Source organism: Perna viridis, chromosome 6 (genome assembly GCF_037379345.1).
Source record: "Perna viridis isolate PV_CMFRI_1.1 ecotype Kerala chromosome 6, ASM3737934v1, whole genome shotgun sequence".
In the NCBI taxonomy this organism is placed as follows: domain Eukaryota; kingdom Metazoa; phylum Mollusca; class Bivalvia; order Mytilida; family Mytilidae; genus Perna; species Perna viridis.
In genome coordinates, this window is record NC_142450.1 from 25,798,850 (window position 1) to 25,819,746 (window position 20,897).

At 32.2% G+C, this 20,897-nt stretch overlaps 1 protein-coding gene across 1 annotated transcript; it reads right to left on the reverse strand.

The window, feature by feature from the left end:
* Positions 1 to 2,050: 2,050 nt before the first annotated feature.
* On the reverse strand, positions 2,051 to 19,581 carry LOC148614251 (uncharacterized). Its single transcript, XM_088590439.1, has 10 exons — positions 19,443 to 19,581; positions 18,151 to 18,366; positions 8,364 to 8,402; positions 7,822 to 7,917; positions 6,657 to 6,749; positions 5,286 to 5,377; positions 4,278 to 4,500; positions 3,056 to 3,095; positions 2,548 to 2,725; positions 2,051 to 2,383 (listed from the first exon to the last, which is right to left on the reverse strand). Exons 1-10 carry the CDS (start codon positions 19,579 to 19,581, stop codon positions 2,186 to 2,188), a joined length of 1,314 nt encoding a protein of 437 aa, XP_088446565.1. The 3' UTR covers positions 2,051 to 2,185.
* Between the last annotated feature and the right edge of the window lie 1,316 nt (positions 19,582 to 20,897).

A 20,897-nucleotide genomic window follows, 5' to 3' on the forward strand; every position in this document is an offset into this window, starting at 1 on the left:
GTCAAAAGCATTGGTATGCATGTACAAGAACACAAGCATATTTATACTTTTAAAAAGCATTTAAATATATATCGATGCTTTATATGGAAGTTAACATATGCGTTTGTATGTGTATACTTGTTAAAAGTCTACCGATGCTTTTAAAAAAGACACATAAACTTTTGATGTGTATGCCTTTTCTTGTTATGAGTATAGCGATGATTTTTATAGGTATGCATACATGTACGTTTAGGTCGATATATACACTAGTGAAAGGTATGCCAATATTTTAAAAGTACAGATTTGTTTTTGCCTTGTATATATATCCGGAAGTATACTGATTGTTAAAGTATACATTTGATGTAGACATGTGTATGTATACACTTCATAAAAGTATACCGACACTTTTGTAAGTATAGATATGCTTTTAATATATATATGTACCCGTTGAAAGTATACAGCTTTGGAAATATAAGAAATACTTCATCCCATGCTCGTGATCATGATATGGACATTTTAATTTTGAACTATATACATATGCTTTGATATGTATCCAGATATATTTTATCATTATGTGGATGGTTGTTGAAAGTATATGAATGTAAAAATCATCCCTATAGAACCATTTTTATTCTGTCATGCCTGGCCACTCATCTCTTTTCCAAAGAACCCAATTTCATTTTGCATTTTATTTTATTATTTCATTAACCAAATGTTTTAAATGTTTTTGAATGTTTTTATCTAAAATAAATATGAATTTAAAGTAAATTATTTAAGCCGATTTTCACATTATTTGCATTCAAAATTCTTACAAAATTCAAATTTCCAATCAATTAATCAATTTATCAGGGTTTGTTGTCTTGACATCTTCAATGCATAATTTCAGGCACTTGTATTAATTAATTAAATGTTGCTTAATTCAAGACAAATTAAAAGTATTATCGGAAAAATGCTGTAATCGATTTCTAATAATACGTGTTTAACCAAGTATCTGAAGTATATTGGGACAGAACAGATTTAGATAACCACCAAATATGATTAATCAACTTAGATGTGAGCTAAATAGATTAGACTACACGATCTTACAAGGTCTCACGATGGATATTTTAAACAACAGAACACAGTATATCCTATCGGATTTCAACTTATGTGGGGTTCAACATGTTTAATATTAATCAATTTTTAAAACTGATCGGTTTATTATTTCATTAACCAAATGTTTTAAATGTTTTTGAATGTTTTTATCTAAAATAAATATGAATTTAAAGTAAATTATTTAAGCCGATTTTCACATTATTTGCATTCAAAATTCCCATTCCTCTTACAAAATTCAAATTTCCAATCAACATCACTACCATATAATATGAAATGGGATGTATACTCTATACAAGATCTGGCCTGGGTTTCATAGTAAAATCTCAAGATCTGTAACAAGTATACAACAAATGTGAAAATTTCTAGACTAATAGTTATTCCGTCATATGGATCATAATTATTTTAATAGCCAAATAAACATATACAGTATATGTACACATTTTGCTGTACTGTATTCTATTGTCATTGCCAAAGACAAGAAATTCAACATTCAAAATGCAAACTGAATATTATGTGTATACGATGCGTGTATGTTGATGTCGGGTTTCTAATTTTTTCAAACAAGCATTTATCTATAATAGTATACAATAGTTTACTATGCGCATCCCAAAACATTTGCATGTAAGTATATATCTGATGACATATAGTTTTCAGAATTGTATCTTTCCTGAAACAATGCTTAGGTTAACGTTTTATTATTTTAGAACTTCAAAATAACGGCAGGTATAAGATAGTTCTATAAAAACATTTCAAATAATTATACTGCAAGTTAAATACAAACACAATATCATGCTTGTTCGATTCGATCCTACACTAAAGTACAATTATTTACGTATTTCGAACTCTTTTTTAAATCTGCAAAAGGAGTTTGAAACTTGTCGATAGGATGCATGGGTTTTGCATGATAACACGATGAGCTGTTAAGCATTTTCTTCCACATAGCTACTCCAGTTTTTTTTTTCAGTTCATCGTTCAAACCATTGACAATTAGACAAATTTCTTCATTTGGTATTTGACTTATAACATAGTCTTTTTCAATGAAGTAGTTTTTTAATCATCGTTGGAGATTTACTCAGGTCACCGATTAGTTGCTTAACTACATTTGTGTGCATCACAACTTTATCAGAACATTCCTTGGGCCAGTTGTCATACTGGTGAAACATTTAAATTTTTTATCAGGGTTTGTTGTCTTGACATCTTCAATGCATAATTTCAGGCACTTGTACGCAGTTTTCTTAAATTTATATTCGTCAGCACTATTTGCTTTTGTCATCAGCATTCTCTCTGTTGTAGCAAAAGATAGACGCCACAGTAATTTTTTTTTTCTTCATCAACTTTTTAAACCAAAGGCACTTAACTCATAATAAAATCAACGGACAAGAACAAATTCGAAATTAATCTGTAACTGTCATGGTTTAGCAGTGTATCAAATGTATTTTTTCAAGCATTACGAAAAGTGCGTAAATCTAATACACCGGACTGAAGGACGAACAGGTTGCAAACCTCTAGTCTCTGTATTCTTTGATCAGGACAAGCTTTACAGACATCATAGCATTTCATTGAATTGTTTACTACATCATCTTCTACTATCCATTTTGAGTTTATTCTTCTATAGCTACATCTGGCCTTCCGCCGATCATAAAACTTGGCACTAGGTCAATATCAAGGTGAGTGATACCCGCGCCTGGGTTATAATCTATAGTGTAAAGCAGGACTTCCACTGGATTTTCCCTTTTCTTCATATGTAAATTAAAGACGATCACAAAGGATTAAAATGTTAATAAATAGTGCTTTAAATTTCAAAGAGTTAATTCTACATGTAGTTTTGAAATTAAGTACTAGTACACCCCGCTTGGACGTACGTTGGTATATAATAATATGGATGTTCGTCCTCTTCTCAACCATCCGTTATTATTTGTTTGTCAAATGCAATTGTAATTCAGACAAATAACAAGTACCAATTTCGTGTTTTACGCTCTACCTTAAGTACTGAATAAACATAAATGAATCTTTTTTAGAACCTAAAGCAGAGGTGCTGCATATACATCTTATTCAATGCTGTCAAACCTGTCTTACCGACCACTTTAGTTCAGTCTAGTTCAGTTAATAACCCCCGGTCAAATGTTTTAACGACCACCTGTGTTACCCGACTTTTTAGAAGTCTCGAATAAATTCTTGTTTTTTAATGAGATCTTGAAAATGAACAAAGTTTGCATGTACGCTCTGAACAGATACAAAATGGTGACGTAGTAAAAACGTTAGTTGATAGCCCAGGCGAAATTGACGACCTAATAACGATGTAATAATGATCCGTGTTTCCAAGGCAACTTAGGCAACTTAGGCATACAAATACATCAGATAATAGATTTTAATGTAAACTTGATACAGGAGTAATTAGATGTTAAGGAGGTAGACCAAAGGACACAACTCATTGAAAATCAAAATCATTGAAATGTTTGTGTAAACATTTTACATCAATGTCATGTAAGCATCAAAGTAACTTGGACTGATTTCATTCTGTTTCAAAGGAAAGCTTGAAAGGCTTTGGTGAAATTGAATATGACACAAACATATCACTGATTTCAAGAGTTATGCCCCTTACCCTAGGTCTACCTCCTTAAGTGATTTTCTTTATTAAACTTTATTTTAACTTTTGCAAGTTGCGCATGAGTGATCAACAAATGTACATTAATTGGCGTCTGTGATCTATTTATAATGCATTTAGTGATTGTATAAACAAAAGTTTGACACTATTAGCTTGGGGTCATAAAGCTTTCACTCACCACCTGAATTTTATAAGGACTAAAATAATCTTGGGTGACGAATTTCCCAGTTTTAATAACATTGTCGTCAATGACGAAAATGTCAAGCGTAGTAAAATCACTGAATTGTGTGGATATGCTATTCATGAGCAAGTATGCTTTTAAAACAGTGAACTAGTAAACAGCTTGACATTACAGAATTCGCCACAGTTTGGTCATCTTCTCAGGATTGATGTCCATGTACTTAGCTATATTTACAAAGATGTTTGTAAACTTCATTTTACATTTCATTTAAGCACTCTTTATGTGACCACCCGTCTTATATAACTTTGGACAGGTTTTGACTGTATTTTAATAAAATTCAATGAAACGTACTATCACGTTCCTGCATGAACTATTATTAAGAAATACATAAATTGAAATGAATACTTTTAATCCTACGGCCTTTCCTCATACCACTGATTGCTTTGTCAAACAAGGAAAAACATTTTTCTTTAAATAGTTTAACATAGCCGTCTTCGTAAACTGTATCCTCTATTGCCGATATTCTGGTTGATGTCATCTTCACTTTGTGATATCCTGGAATGGATTTATTACTAAAATTCACTGATACACTGACTTCAAGCGGAAATATCATAACGTCAAACTCATCTGATTTGGTGGTCTGTAAAATAAATTCCACTGTATAAGTCTTTAACTGTATTTTGAATGCTGATTTTCAACTTTTAATAGTGGCAATTTTGTGCTGCCTATTTACATTTCAATATACCCGAAACAAATTAACCGTAATAGAATTTGGAGGTTTAGTACAATCAAAAATGGTTTAACCCAACATTTACATTGGAAATGCGTGTTTCAAGTCGGAACCATTGAAGCTGAAGTTGTTTCCATCTATCTTGATATTGTTATTTATTATACAGACATTCCTTTTTCGACTATTCCCTGTGGCTATTGCCTAGAGTTCATCAGTTCGTCAATTTTGTTATTTTCCCTCATACACAATATCGCAAGCTTATTGTAAACGTTATAACACTTTTTACAATATCATTTTCATTCAAATTTCGAGCTATCCAAAGTGATTTGTTTTTCTTTACACATAATACACGTATTTATTTACATAAATTAAGCATAGAAAATTAACACGTTTTTAGAAAAGTCTTAATGCCATCATAAGCGAACTGTTGGTATAGTATTCTTCATATCATGATATCTTCACTATCGGTTATTTGAATAATATTTCATGTCATGAAAATTCAAAAGCAATAAATTGAATAAAGATCACTTTAGCATTACACATCAATGCTTTGTTTTTAAGTATTACCTTTGTTTTTTCATAATATGAAAATATATAACTTAAATAAGCCCATGTCATGTAAGGGTTAAGTTCATTGAACTTGTAAATAAAGCTGTCGATGAAAAGTCGTATATGTATTTACTTGCCATACTAACACCAGTTTGATATAACCGACAATCACTTTCCTGCCTTTCTAAATAGCAAATGCCTTTATCGTCGACAGGTTTTCCATCTGATTTAACAGCCTCTAGAATTATCAATTAAGGTATACAAATTATGATTAGAATGCAATTGCATTGATGTCAGTAATATACATAAATAAATGGGTGGTCTAATTTCATTATTTTTAGCCAATGGTTCCTACTCCCACATGAAAGAGTAATCAAGGGACTCCACTAAAAATTGGGAGCATGGACCAGGTGCACAGGTAGAGTAAGCGTCCTCTGCTTTTCTAGAAACACCCGCCGCCTAATGTAGCAACATAACCCTGTTCCAGAAGCCTATTTGTTAGAGTTCTAGCGCGATACAAAAAGTCTGCGGCAAGCTCTGGCATAACGTATGAGCACTCCATACGCAGGTGCCGAAGGGATGTTGCCAAAGATGAAAGGAAAGCTTCTGAATGAAAAGTCTTCATGTTTGTCGTAAAGTTTGGTCAATAGTTTTCCTGAACCTCCATTTTAAAGCTGCATTAGCTGTCAAATTTGTTCAATTTTGATTCTACTGAGTTTTGCTGACTCAATGAAATATGTTTGCAGTATTGCAATTGAAGCAATCAATGTCGATAATACCAACAGAATATTGTGAAAATAACGTCTTTTTTAATCAGAGAAGATCGATAGCTCTGATCTAATTATTTTTCGCCATTACTTCCGAAGATTGCCGACAGGACATACACGTGGGTTAAAAATACTTTAACCTTGTTAAAAAAAAATAACAATAACGGATACACAGGTAATCACGTGTTTTGTTTTCATTTCATTTCGTCTATTTCTTGATTAGTTTTCAAATGAATAATGACCATATTTGAGCCACATTATATCATAATACGTAAATTTCAAAAGGATCCTTGCGTTATACTTTTTTTCTTTTACGACTTGAGTCCATCGGTCTTCCTTGCCGTTGAATACCCACTTTCGCTTTGCAATCAGATATGTTACTAAAGAAGCGACCTTTACAGCACATGCGCGGATTAAGGTCACCAGAAGTCACATGCATACGAAGTTATCTAGGTCGATTTTTTTGTCTTGCAAGACAATAAATATATAGACACCTATTTCATGTATTTAATGCATTTTATGTGTGGATATCCATGAAATTTTACAGGAAAAGTACAAATTAGTAGAAATAATTCAAAGTTAAGGTATATTTCAACAGAAAAAAAAAATCGAATTTGACAGCTAATGCAGCTTTAAGATTCACTATTTAACCCGTAAACTGATAGTTATACACGACAGAAGGCACCAAGCATACAAAGTAATAAAATGACCTAATACCTTTCCCTAATATAGATAAAAGTAAGCTATTACCATCAAGGAAAGATGATTTTGACTTGGTACTGGTCGCCTTTTTGAAATCGTGGAGGCCCTCCGTGCTTTTGGTATGTTTTCGAAAATTTAAATCTACAAATATTAGAGAAAACAAAAAATCATTGTAATTTAGTGTAAAACATTCTGAACAAATATGACGCAGCCATTACGTGGTCCAGTGTTAAATAATAACATTATCAAACAATATATTACATTTAAATACGTGTATATCAAAGATGGACTCCTGTTTTTACTTCTTGATGTTTATGTGAATAACGATATTTGCCGTTTGAATTTCTAAAGTTTGTCTGAATGATTATTAAGTTGTAAAGGTTTACTTTTAAAAAAATCAAAATTATAAGCATATGTGTTTAAAGTAGCATGTTTAAAGGTTTAAAATATTGGTGAATCGTATGATGATGAACACTTTTATGATGACTGGGAGTCTTCGCTAGCTGTCATGTGTTTTATCACAGAAATCACATCGGTATGTGGACTGAGAATATCCATTGTGGATTACTGAAACAAAGACATAAATAAAATCTACGATGAAACTAAATGGTTTCAAGACAATGAATCAATACATTAAACGAACAATAGTTCATGGAATAGTTGTAAATAAGTTAATTCACATATCAGTTCATTGATATTTACAAGGCAAAATGTACAAAATAATATTTCAAACCTTCGTGTACTCTGCCATAATGGATGCTTACAGCCCTTTCAGATTCAAATGCCTTAACACACAATGGACATTTGAAAAAAATCATATCGTTGACCTCTAAAATAAAAGTAAATTTATTTTCTGAGGTCTTAATTGATTTCACTGTAGTGATTGCTATTTCAAAGAAAGCCAATTGTGCACTTTAACGAGCTGAAATAAGAAATAGTGGAAACATATCTTATCTAAATAAATTTCATTTGTGTGTATTTGTAATTTATTGCAGATGCTTCAGACACAAATCGTTCTGAATCTAATTGCTTTTATATAACCTGTAATCTATGCATGGAGCAGATTATTTATTATATTTATTAATCTATTTTAGGCACCTGATGTCCAGGGTTTTGTGGGATTGGCCATGTTCTTCTGAAGTCTCATCTTATCTTTGGCTCTGTTGCTTTAGATTGCTTTTTGTCCTGCCGATATAAAATTAATGTTACAAACCTTTGTGTATTCTGCTATAATGGATGCTTACTCCCTTTTCGGATTCAAATGGTTTGACACACAATGGGCATTTATACCGCTTTATGTCGTTATTTTCTGAAATAAAAGCAAGGTTGGTTTTGTACACTCTTCAACCTTTCTCTTACAGTCAGCAATATAGTTCATATCATCTTAAACTTACCTTAACAGTATAACATGTACTGTGCTGTCAGTCAAAATGCTTACTAAACAAACCAAACTTAAAATGATGACAGCAAATAGCTGAAAAACTTGCGGTAATAACCGATTTTACGTGAAAAAAATGTCAATTATCGGGAGGTCGATTAAAATGTTGAATATCGAAAAGAAGGTGTTTACTTCAGAGAATGGACTAAAAAAAGTGGATGCACATTGGATATTATTCGAGTCTTTACCGTTTTAATATGCACAATACGAACATGAATGAACCGATCTTAACAATAGAATGTTAGAACTGTTCTTTTTTAAAATTCAATTAATTTATACTTAGAATGCCGATTGTGTTGTTGTTATAGACTACAAACCTTCGTATATTTTGCCTAAATGAATGCTTAATCCCTTTTCTCACTCAAATGTTTTGTCATACATGGACAATTATAATGTTTGATATGGCTTTCCCCTGAAAATAAAGGCAAAACTGTTTTCTGTAATCTTTACAGATTTCAAACGATAAAGCAAGTTTAATGAAAATTCGATACTCGCAACACTGATTCCAGTGTTATTACAAGTAGTCCAGTAGAGGTTTAGTCGCCCTCGAAAAGCGCAACTTTATAATTTTATGATACAGGATTATCACCAGTGGGAATATGTTATCATTCTTTATGTGATAGTGTTTATTATTCATAATACAGATATTTACTGACCAGCAAGATGTCGTACAATCGTTTCTATCTTTCAAAGCGTAGATATTTAAAGACTCACAAGGTGCAGATTTATCTTTTTTTGCGAGGTTGGATTTGCCATTCAAAACGCCAAAGTTAAAGTTAAAGCCAAACACTACTGTTCAATATGATACAGATTTCGCTCTAGCATATAATCAGAATTGCATTTGCAGTAATTTTTTTGCCATTATGATGTTCATTTGATAACTGACATAGTCAAAGAAAGGAAAACTGTACGTATTTGGTCTTCTCGTTATGTTCTGATTATGATGTGACCAACAACCTTTTCTCAAAGGGAATAATGTACCAATAACTTCGGAAAGCAGCAAGTATGTTGTCTCTTTTAAAACGAGTGAACTCAACACTTGCACTAATTATTGATTTTCTGAAACTTTTCTCGAATATTCTGAATGTGTATTTTATTTAGTATGATAATTTTTATGAATTGTATTTAATTTCTACGTAAGTGACTAAAATGAAATTCTTGCAATGAAGGACAGGCGGATTCTAGCAAGAGGAGAGGATGGCAGGTTACTAAACTAACAACACTTTGAAATAACTACAGCAAAAAAACTGAAGGCTGGCCTTCAATACTTTAATAATCAATTTTACGTGAAAAAATTTCAATTTTCCGAGGTCGATTTAAATGACGAATATTGAAACGCAGGTAGATATTTTAGAGAATGTGGAAAAAAACGGTAAATGCAGTCTTTACCGTTTAAATAAGTACAATAAGAATATAAATAAACAATTCAATATAAGAACTGTTCCTTTTTATTATTATTCAATTAATTGATACTTAGAATGCCGATTGTGTTGTTTAAAATTACAAACCTTCGTGTACTTTGTCAAAATGAATGCTTAATCCCTTTTCTGATTCAAATGTTCTGTCACACAACAGACATTTATAATGTTTGATATGTCTGTCCACTGAAAATAAAGCAAAGCTGTTTTCTGCACTCTTGACACATTTCAAACGATAATGCAAGTAAAATGAAAATTCAATTATTGTAACACTGGTTTCGGAGTTGAGTCCGGATTTTGACAAGCCTTTATAATATTTACGTCATTCATCGGTTACGTCATTGTCAGCGTTCAAAGAGTGAGAACGATTTCTTAAAAATACGCCCTCCAACCTCCCAACTTCCAACATATGCTTTTCTGCTGTTGTTTTCTTATATTTTTCAGCTTTAACTACAGATCACCACAATAAGTATTCCAACAGAGGTTCAATCAGCAAACGGATTGATGCCGAAGAGCGTAACATTATCGTACATGCAGATATTTTCAATGAGGAAGCGGAACTTAATTATGCATTGCGAAATTTATTTTTCCTATAGACGTTTAATCAGAAGCGTATGCTTTGTATGATGCACGGTTAGGCTTTCTAAACACTAACATTTCCAGACTTGCTTGAAAAGCGCAACTTTATCATTTTATGATGCAGGATTGCGATGTCACCAAACCCAATATTTACAGAATCAATAGTTGAACTATTGTTATGGAATAGGGGTTATGCTTTAAATTTATAGTGGTGACGATTTCTAGGGTTAACAGTAAACACTCATTTCTCTTTTCAACGCGTCCGTTGTTTACTGTTGACCAACGCGTATTTATGAACATTTGCTGAATGATTGCTATTGCATGAATGTATTATATTTATGTTATTCTTGTGTATATCTATGTATTTATGGGAAATTGTTAGAATAGGGTTTGTCCTCTTTGTTTGACCAAAGGGGGGTCCCGAGTCCATCCCAACTTAAGTTCTCACGATTTATCACTTGTCCCTGATTCTTACTTAATATCGAAACTCAGGTATTTAATTATGAAAACGGTGCATGTACATTGGATATAATAAGAGTCTTCACCGTTTTAATATGAACAGAAATAACATAAATGAACCTATCTTAAAATTCAATATCAGGAACTGTGTTTTTTTTAATTCAATAAATTGATACTTAGATTGTGCTGTTTAAAATTATAAACCTTTGTGTACTTTGCCAAAATAAATGCTTAATCCCTTTTCTGATTCAAATGTTGTCACACAACAGACATTTATGTTTGATATGGCTGTCCCCTGAAAGTAAGTAAAAGCAAATCTGTTTTATGTGCTCTGAAAAGATTTCAAACGATAATGCGAGTTTGATGACAATTACTGATTCCGGAGTTGAGTCTGGATTCCGACAGCATTCATGAATGAAGAACGGGTATTGAAAACCGCTCTCCGACCCCTTTAACTTGTAATAGATACTTTTCTGTCGTTGTTTTCTTATATTTTTCAGCTATAACTACAGATTATCAACACAGGTATTCTAGATGAAGCTCAGTGTGCAAAATGATTGATGAATACGAGCGTAACAATATCGTACATGCAGATATTTTCAATAAGCATGCGCAACTTTATTGTTCATTGCGAAATTTATTTTGCCTGTAGATATATAATCAAAAGTGCATATTTTGTATGATGCACGATGAGGCGTTCAAAGCACCAACATTTCCAAACTCGACAAGCGCAACATTATCATTTTATGATGCAAGATTTTGCCATCGAACCCGATATTTACAGAAACACGAGTCAGAATATGTCTTTTCATGTAGTAGGGTTTGTTATTCAAAATGCAGATATTTACTGATTATCAAGAAGTCGTAAGATCATTTCTATTGCTCAAAACGTTGATATTTAAAGACTCACAAGGTGCAGAATTATCGTGGTTGAATTTGTCACTTAAACACGAAAGTTACAGACTTGAAATCCAAACACTGTTGTTCATTATGATATAGATTTGATTCTAGCAGTATAATCCGAATAGAATTTGCAGTAATTTTTGCCATAATGATGATCATTTAATATCTAATATGGTCTAAAGATGGAAATCTGCACGTGTTTGTTCTGGACGATATGTTTAGATTATGACATGATCAGCAAAATTTTCTCAGAAGAAAGAATCCGCATGGCCATCACTCCAACAATTTTATAGTTTTCACTTACGTAGCATTAAATACAATTTATAAAAATTGTTATACTAAGTAAACATCACATTGAGAATATGCGAACAAAAATAGGAAAATCAATGATTAATAAGTATTTAGGTCACTTATTAAAACAAAAACAAATAAACAAACAAACAAAAGACTTGTTACTTTCTTGTTGTTGATAGATTACTACAGGCGGAATCTAGCACAAAGAAAGTGCCAGGTTAATAAACGTGAAATATTTACAGCAAAGAACTGAAAACTGGCGGTAATAACTTATGTTAATTGAAAAATATCAATTTTCGGCAGGTCGATTAAAATGTCGAATATCGAAAGGCAGGTATTTACTTCATAGAATGTGCGAAAAATAGTGGATACACATTGGATATTGAGTCTGTACCGTTTCAATATACATGATGAGAACATGAATAAACCAATCTTAACAATTCAATATAAGAATGGTTTTTTTTTATAATTCAATTAATTGATATTTAGAATGCTGATTGTGTTGTTTAAAACTACAAACATTCCTGTATTTTGCCAAAATGAATGCTTAATCCTTTTTCTGATTCAAATGTTTTGTCACACAACGGACATTTATAATGCTGTCCACTGAAATAAAAAGCAAAGCTGTTTTCTGTACTCTTAACAAATTTCACCGACACCGAGTTTCTATTGAAATTTTACTTTTCAATGTATTTTTAATTGTGTATGAATACCTGTTAAGTTTTCCAAATATATACGGTTAACTCACGCGCATGCTTGTGTGTTTTAAATTATTCACAAATGGTCCATTAACATTCGTTTTCAATTGTTTGTTTGACTCTTGCATATTTACAACTTTGGGTCGGTGTACGTTGATTAAACTGCAAAGCTTTTATGAGTGAAATAGTGACCATCGACAGTGCACTTCGTGGTAGAAATCCTAATTTACGGGCAAAAACATATTTCTTATTATCTAAAGTTACAATGCGGGCATTAATATCGTTTTGTGTTGCTGTCCTCTGAAAGAACAGTGTCTATGTGTGTTTGTCTGTGTCATTAGAGAGAGATAGAGAGAGGTGGGAGAGCATGTGTGTGTTTGTCTTTGTACTTTTGGGTTGTGAGTTCTAACTATCTATACGTCAGTCCATAAAATATTTTTAGGGATGATTTTGATTCTGATTGAGAAAGGTACAAGTGGAAAGAGGCATATAGGACCGGAAAAGTCAGCAATTAAGTGTGGATATGGGTTAATGGTTGCTTTTAAATGGGAAAATACAGCTTGGATATGGCGAAATGTTTATTATTATGTATTTCATGCCGATTCTAAATAAAACATATTTAAAATGGCCAGTTGGTAATGGATAACCAGTATGGGACAAAGTTCGATTGGTATCGGGGTAATGACTTATCGATATGGGGCAATGGTCGACTTGTTATTTGATAATGAGTTATCGATATGAGATAGTAGTCGACTGGTAACTGGATACTAGGATATGGGTATTAGGCGCGTGTCGATTGTAATGGGGCAACTCTCGACTAAATGGATTGAACAATATGAGTATGGGGCAAAGAGGAATGATGAGAGCGTTAAGTTTACAAAAAGCAGGTCCTGTACGTTGTCAGTTTGGATAGGTTATTGTTCTGACCGTTGTTCAGTTTGTTGACCAATACGTAGTCCCCCCATGCATATACTCTATGGAATAAAAACACTTACTAGACAACAACTTAACATGAACAAAACAACCAATGAAGGTAGTCAAATATTAATTTAAAAGCATTTTATCATTATGGCCATGCAAAACGTCAAACTTCAAATATAGAAATATACTTATAACAGTTATTAGAGATATGTTCCGATAAATGTGGAATGCAAATTGTATACATTGTACAAATTTTCCATTCGTTTGAATGATAGAGTTGTGAAATCCACGAATTCTGGAATCTCCGAATTGATGATTTTTGTTTAACCTTGGTTCCCTTGATTACTCTCTTGTCTTAACCACAAACATGGTACTCACGAATAAAAGTAGTTTCACAGTATGTAACTCACACCGCCAGTTGTTGTTTTTTAGAGAATATCACAAACCTTTATTTACACTTCCATAATGGATGCTTAATCCCTTTTCTGATTCAGATGCCTTGTCACACAGTTTGCATTTAAATTGTCTTATAGCACGTACCTCTGAAATTAAGCAAAAGGTGGTTTCTGTACTAATAATAATATCTGTAAAATATACAACGGATTACCAGTAAAATGGTTTATGGAAAACTTCTGACACATTTCAAATGTGCTGGAAATAAAAATAGAATAAGTGAAAAACGCAAAAATGAATAAATCTGAAAATATTTGTGTGTAAATACATGTGCACAGTTTCCACAATCTGATGAGGATGTTTGTATTACATTTGTAAACATTTTATTAGTCAATGATATTAATTTTTTTACTTTTTTATCGGACAATAATCTAATTCTAGTCCACTTTTCATCTGACCTTTATCAATTTCTTATACACGTTTCAACTGAAAATAATTTAATTCTAGTGCAAATTTTATGTTCTTTATCAAATGCTGCTCTTAATATACGTACTAGAGTGTAGCTTTTTCAAATTAATTTTTACAATACTTATCCTAATGTTTACCTTGTATGAAACCGTTTTAGATATAGAATATACCATAAGCAGTATTTCCTACGTTTAAACAGTTTAACATAAAAGCGGTAAAATATAACTCAAAATACCATCATATCTATAAATGCATGATTCCACATTGGCTTTATATTAGATATACTTTTGTATTATATAGATAGCAGTGTTTTATTTAATGTTCCAAGTGTAATAAATTTCGATAATTCATACTGTGATATAAATTCGGTAATATCCCCATCTGACTTTCTCCAGCCAAAACGTCACAACTTTGATATCAATCCACCAATCAGTCACACAAAGTTCTAGCTACAACCCAAAAAATCAATCCTAGCCTTCTTTTTTGAGATATGACACTTTGTGGTACAATTTTAAAGAGTAATCAAGGGAACCAAGGCCACAGCGGTAATCAAAAGAATGCAATCCAGTGACAAAGACCAGACATGGAAAACAGACATACACAACAAAGAACGCTCTCAAGTCAACTTGACGCTTATACTTATTATATGACCTTAAATATCATGTTTTTCTGTAATCGTAGTCGTACAATCAACCGAATGATTAATATATTATAATTCGTCCTTTTGAACATTATAGTTGTTTAAAGGGACATAAATCATATACCTTTCATGAAAATAATCTTTCAATTCAATTCAATTCTATATTACCTTAAACTAATACAGTTCATTCCCAATGCAATAACGTAGCACCGAAAAGTGCTTTATTTCAGAATATGGCTTTCAAAGATTGAGAATCTTTAAAAGATACAACTGGAGAAATCGTTCTATTAGATTTGTCAGCTTAACTTGTAACAAGCTATTGATACCATATTACATTGATAAACCCATGGAAGAGAATCCCAAAATGTATTACTTTTGTAAATTAATGTCCACATGACAAAAAAGATCATCAAGGCATCTTTTAGGCAGTAAAAAAAGATTTAGAAATTCGAGTCACAAACGACGTAGAAAATTAACACTATATTTCCTGTAAAAATCAATGTATTTTACACGTATATGACGACAAAGATTTCCGTCTTATAAGACAAAATAAACGGAATTTCTCAGCATTCATTACTCTTTATCATCAACAATTCATCCGCGTTACATCAGATGGAATGATGTTTTATATAATAATATCATTTACGTACATTTCAATTTACATATATTATGCGTGATATTATGATAAAATTGGGTGATCAAATTAATAAGACAACCAATAAACTATATCTACTGAATATTACATGTCAAAATCTGTATCACTTGCTGTATCAACACCAAGACTCCTATATCACACCAAGGGTCATAGGTCAAAGGTTAGTACCGCATGTGATACATATTTTGACATATCATGTTCATTAAATCATATTTTTAACTATACTTCAAGTTTGGTCCGTGAAAGGGTGCGATATAGGGTATGCGAAATAGGTCTAGGGGTGTGATGTAAGGTATGCGATATAGGTCTAGGGGTGTGATGTAGGGTATGCGATATAAATCTAGAGATGTGATATGGGGCATGCGATAAAGGATAAATGGTATAGGTTTTAAACAGAACCGGTAATGCAAATGCAAAAAAGGTGTATTTTAATGTAGTATCTTCTTACGTGTTATCTTTAAACAATCCTAGTTTCGGGGATTTGATACATCGCATCTACCCAAAAGAACTTGAGATCAAGGATACTACAGACACTGTAAAGTCAGCCTCATATCTTGACCTACACTTAGAAATCGATGGTAAAGGAAAACTATTGACCAAACTTTACGACAAACGTGATGACATTTCATTCAGAATTGTCAACTTTCCTTTCATCTGTGGCAACATCCCTTCGGCTCCTGCGTATGGAGTGTTCATATCACAACTCATACGTTATGCCAGAGCTTGCCGAAACTACGCAGACTTTTTTTATCTCGCTAGAATTCTAACAAATAGACTTCTGGAACAGGGTTATGTTGTTACAAGATTGAAGTCATCACTACATAAGTTTTATGGTCGTCATCATGAACTCGTGGATCGTTATGGTGTATCCATCAACACCATGAAAACTGATTTATTCAATGGGTCATAGTTTACCTTTCCTCCTTTGTCTAAACCGGACTTGACTTTTTATTAGCAACTCGTCGGGTGTTTCTAGAAAAGCAGAGGACGCTTACCCTACCGGTGCACCTGGTCCATGCTCCCAGTTTTTAGTGGAGTCCGAGTTGCTCATTTACTTTTGTTACTTTGTATGTATGATTTTAGTTACTTTATGTTCTTTGCTGTGTATGTCTGTTTTCCATGTCTGGTCTTTGTCCCTGGATTACATTCTTTTAATTACCGATATAACCTTGGTTCCCTTGATTACTCTTACGCATATTCAAAAACACACTGCTTTGTATATTCCATGGAGTATTATCCCAGTTTTTTCAGCTCATCTTTCAAACCACCGACTATCAGACAAATTTATTCATTTTGAATGTGACTTATGATGTTATCTTTTTCAATGAAGTAGTTTTTAATTATCGGTCGAGCTTTACTCAGGTCACTAATTAGTTGTTTAACTACGGTTCTTTGAATCATAAGTTTATCAGAGCATTCAGGCCAGTTGTCATACTGGTGAAAAATGAAATGTTTCAAAATATATGAGCTCCACTTGAAAGTTTCCTCAGGGTTGGTTGTCTTGACATTGTCAATGCATAATTTCAGGCATTTGTACGAATTTTTCTTAAATTTATATCCGTCAGTACTGTTTGCATATGTAATCAGCATTTTCTCTGTTTTGGCAAACGATAGACGCCAGAGTAGTTCTTGGTGTCTGTGGCCTGTAAATGAAATATCAATTTAAATAGAATTAACCCAAAGTCACAGTTACCGCTGAAATAAAACTCAAAAATATTTTAAGAAATAAGAGCATATAAAAGATATTTGTATCTTTTTCTCGCAATTTCACTTGGACAGACGGGATTTAAATATCATTGAATCATTAAAATTTCGATGATTTGAAATCTTCAAATAACTAAAATTTGAGCTTTAGGGATCGATTTAGTTATTCTTTCTGGTTAACAAAAAGACATCTAAAAGGTGTATAAACGAATGGTGAGAATAGAAATACAGTTTGTCTCATCGAAATACAAAGCATATTGAAGATATCGCAAGAACTAAGATAATATTATGATCTACTTTGCTCCTAAGTAAAATATCGTGATTATAAACTGCAACAAAGAATTAAAAAATGTGAATATACACTCAAATAAACAAATAATGTATGTTCCTTTTATATTAAATCCGGCCCTGAAATTAAACCAGTGTGGATATTGAATTTTTTGTTAAATGTGTGGTTACTTCGCAACAATTATTTTTTTACAGTTCATCCGCTTTTAATATGGAATCCTTAGTGCAAAATGAAGCCAAAATGCGCAAATCCGACCGAATTGGGTAAAAACACTTGATTTCCTTAAAACCATACATACCAATTTTGTTAGAAATCAAAGAAAGTTGCAAAGCACTTTGTGACGTCAATTTTACATGTAATGCTGTAACAATACGGATATTTTTTTGTCTGGGATATGTCATCTCTTTAACTCTTTAACTAAACAAAACATGTCACTAAGTGTTTTAGTGGGTAAGCTAATATTTTCAGTAAACAATGCGGTTTAAAACAGGTATAAACAGATATACTTTTTTTCAGCACACAAATTTATTTCAAAGACTTATATCAATATTAAACTAAACTGTCTAGTATCATTTATAATAACATACAATTATGGTAAATGACCATCGATAAATTATGGACTTGACTTTCGAGAAAATAAGCATGTAGTATTGTTTGCTCTTAACCAGTTTACAGTTACTTACTAAGGACTGGACATGCTTTACAAACAACATCATAGCATTTCATGGAATCGTTCACTTTATCGTCTGCTAATATCCATCTTGGGTTTATCCTCCTTGCTACATCCGACCACCCCTCAACCTTGAAACTTGGCACAAGATCTATGTCAAGTTGAGTAATACCAGCGCCTGGGTCATAATATATAGTGTAGGCAGGACTTCCATCTGATTTTACTTTTTCTGCATATGTAAAGTATAAATTAACATAATGGACATTACTATTGATTCGGGCAACCTTTTGCATAATGTTCAGTTTATCAAGATGAGAATGGTAGGAGTATAAAAGAGAGTGTTGAATAACAACTACTTTTCTAAGTGTCTTTGTGTTTTCATTTGGCGTTTTGGGTGATATGTTGTACATGAATTGTCCTTCAAAAGATGTTCGAATAAGATTAAAAACATCTCGACCAATAATGGCAAGAAATGAAGTCTAAATCATTTTGAAAATTCTTCTGGTCACGACAATGCCAATGTTTTATTGCTCTATAGAAGGCAAGCGGGATAAAAATGTTCAAATTTTGCTTAACGCATATTGAAATACGCTATCATATATGAACATTGATTTGTTCAAATGAAAGTGAACAGAGATAATAACCCTACCATAAACCGAGAAAAAAACAGCCGAAGGCAGTCTATGGGCTTTCAGTAAATGGAAAAAGGCTCAAATACCAGAAGCTTGGCTTCAAACGGCCACTCAAACCATAGATATTTCAACAAAATAGGCTAAAAGAATAAAATTCGAAATCGCTCAAGATATTTTGAATTTGAAGGATTTTGTCTTTTGACGAGGGCAAGAGAAGAGGCGGATTTAAACAAGTTTGATGCAGTCCAAATATTTCCACTACTTATACATAATGATTACAACGAAATACACAATATGATACAACCCAATACACAATATGATACAACCCAATACACAATATGATACAACCCAATACAAAAAATGGTCTAAGTCTAATATAAAAGGGAAACAAGAGAACATGGACAAAGAAATCGATAGAATGTATTACAATGATGATAAAGATTAGACGCACAACAACAAAAAAAAAAAAAACTCAAAATAACACGTACAAAGAACAAAAATGAGAAACCCGGAATCTGCTAAAACTGACAACATGGGTCGGGTGAACCGGTAGAGTAAGCGTCCTCTGCGAAATAAGGAAGCATGACAAACCAATCATAGAAACAATTGATAATAAACATGGGACTACTAGCATGTACTGTAACATAAATAATAAGAATAAACAAGTGCATACTTTTAACCCGACGTCCTTTCCGCATATTACTGATAGCTTTGTCAAACCATTCAAAACATGTATCTTTGAAACATTTAGGTGTAACATAACCATCTTTATTAATTGTTTCTTGTATATGAGAAATTCTTGTAGATATCATCTTTACCCTGTAAAACCCTGGAACGGATTTATCACTAATATCAACAGAAACACTGACTCAAGAAGGAAATATCATTACGTCAAACTCATCTGGTTTATACGTCTGTAAAGCAAATGAATTCGCTTGTTATTTGAATACTTCAAACAAGTTGTTTTAAAACGACTTATCAGACATATAAATTATTATTGTATAAAACACGACAAAAATAAATAAATAAATAAATAAATAAATAAATAAATAAATAAGTAAAAACTGTATCGAGGTTAATAGCTAGCGTTTTACTTACCACCATTTAATTCAACAATTAAACTCACTTTATTTTAGTTCAACTTCTAACTGTACTCAAGATTGCAAAACAAATTACCAATCATTTTTCTTCTACGCTTTGCTCGATTAAAAGACTATTTTTGTAACACAGAACTAATATCACTTATTATGATACTCAGGATTACAAAACAATTATGTTTACTTACATGTTTTCTTTCACGTTTTTTACTGGTTTTATAGATCTTTTACGTAACACAGAAGACGCAATTGATGTGAATAGAAACTTTTAATGGTTTGGTTATTTTTTTAACAGATTGATTCCACAAGAACTACATATACAATCTCCATGGCTGAAATTTACTTTTATATCAGGATTTCTTCACCATCGATTATTTCATTTGTTGATTACACAAATATTTTATTCAGAAGATAACAACGGTCACTAAAAGTTTACCAAATCAGTTGACTATATCAATGGTTTGTTATTTACAATTTAGCTCTACCTTTGTTTTTTCATAGTATGATCCACTGTTTATATTATCCCAATTAAGGTTAGGGGTTAATTCATTTAGTTTGCCTATAAATGAATCGATGAAGTCATTCATATAATCACTTCTCAGACAAACATCGAATTTCTTTAACCGACAGTCACTTTCCTGCCTTTGTAGATGGTCGACACCTATGTTTTCGACATGTGTTCTGTGTTTTATCACAGATTATGTTTTCTTTTCAGAATTTAATTGTGATGTCGTCTATCATATACATGAATGCACGAAATATATTAACTTCATTTTAAATTTGTTTATACAAACGTTACCATTCTAACTTAAAATATCATTTCCCGACTTCATGCAGCACATCACTTTTGTATAGAGTAAGTGGTGCAATTATATTTACACGAAAGATGACAGATGCATTATTCATATAGAATAGAAGTTACTTAATACTTTTCTCTGGTATAGATAAACGAAAGCAATGACAAGAAAGGGGCGATAATGTAAGGCTTATGGAGTTGTCGAACTTAGGCTATCAATACGGTTTTATATTGA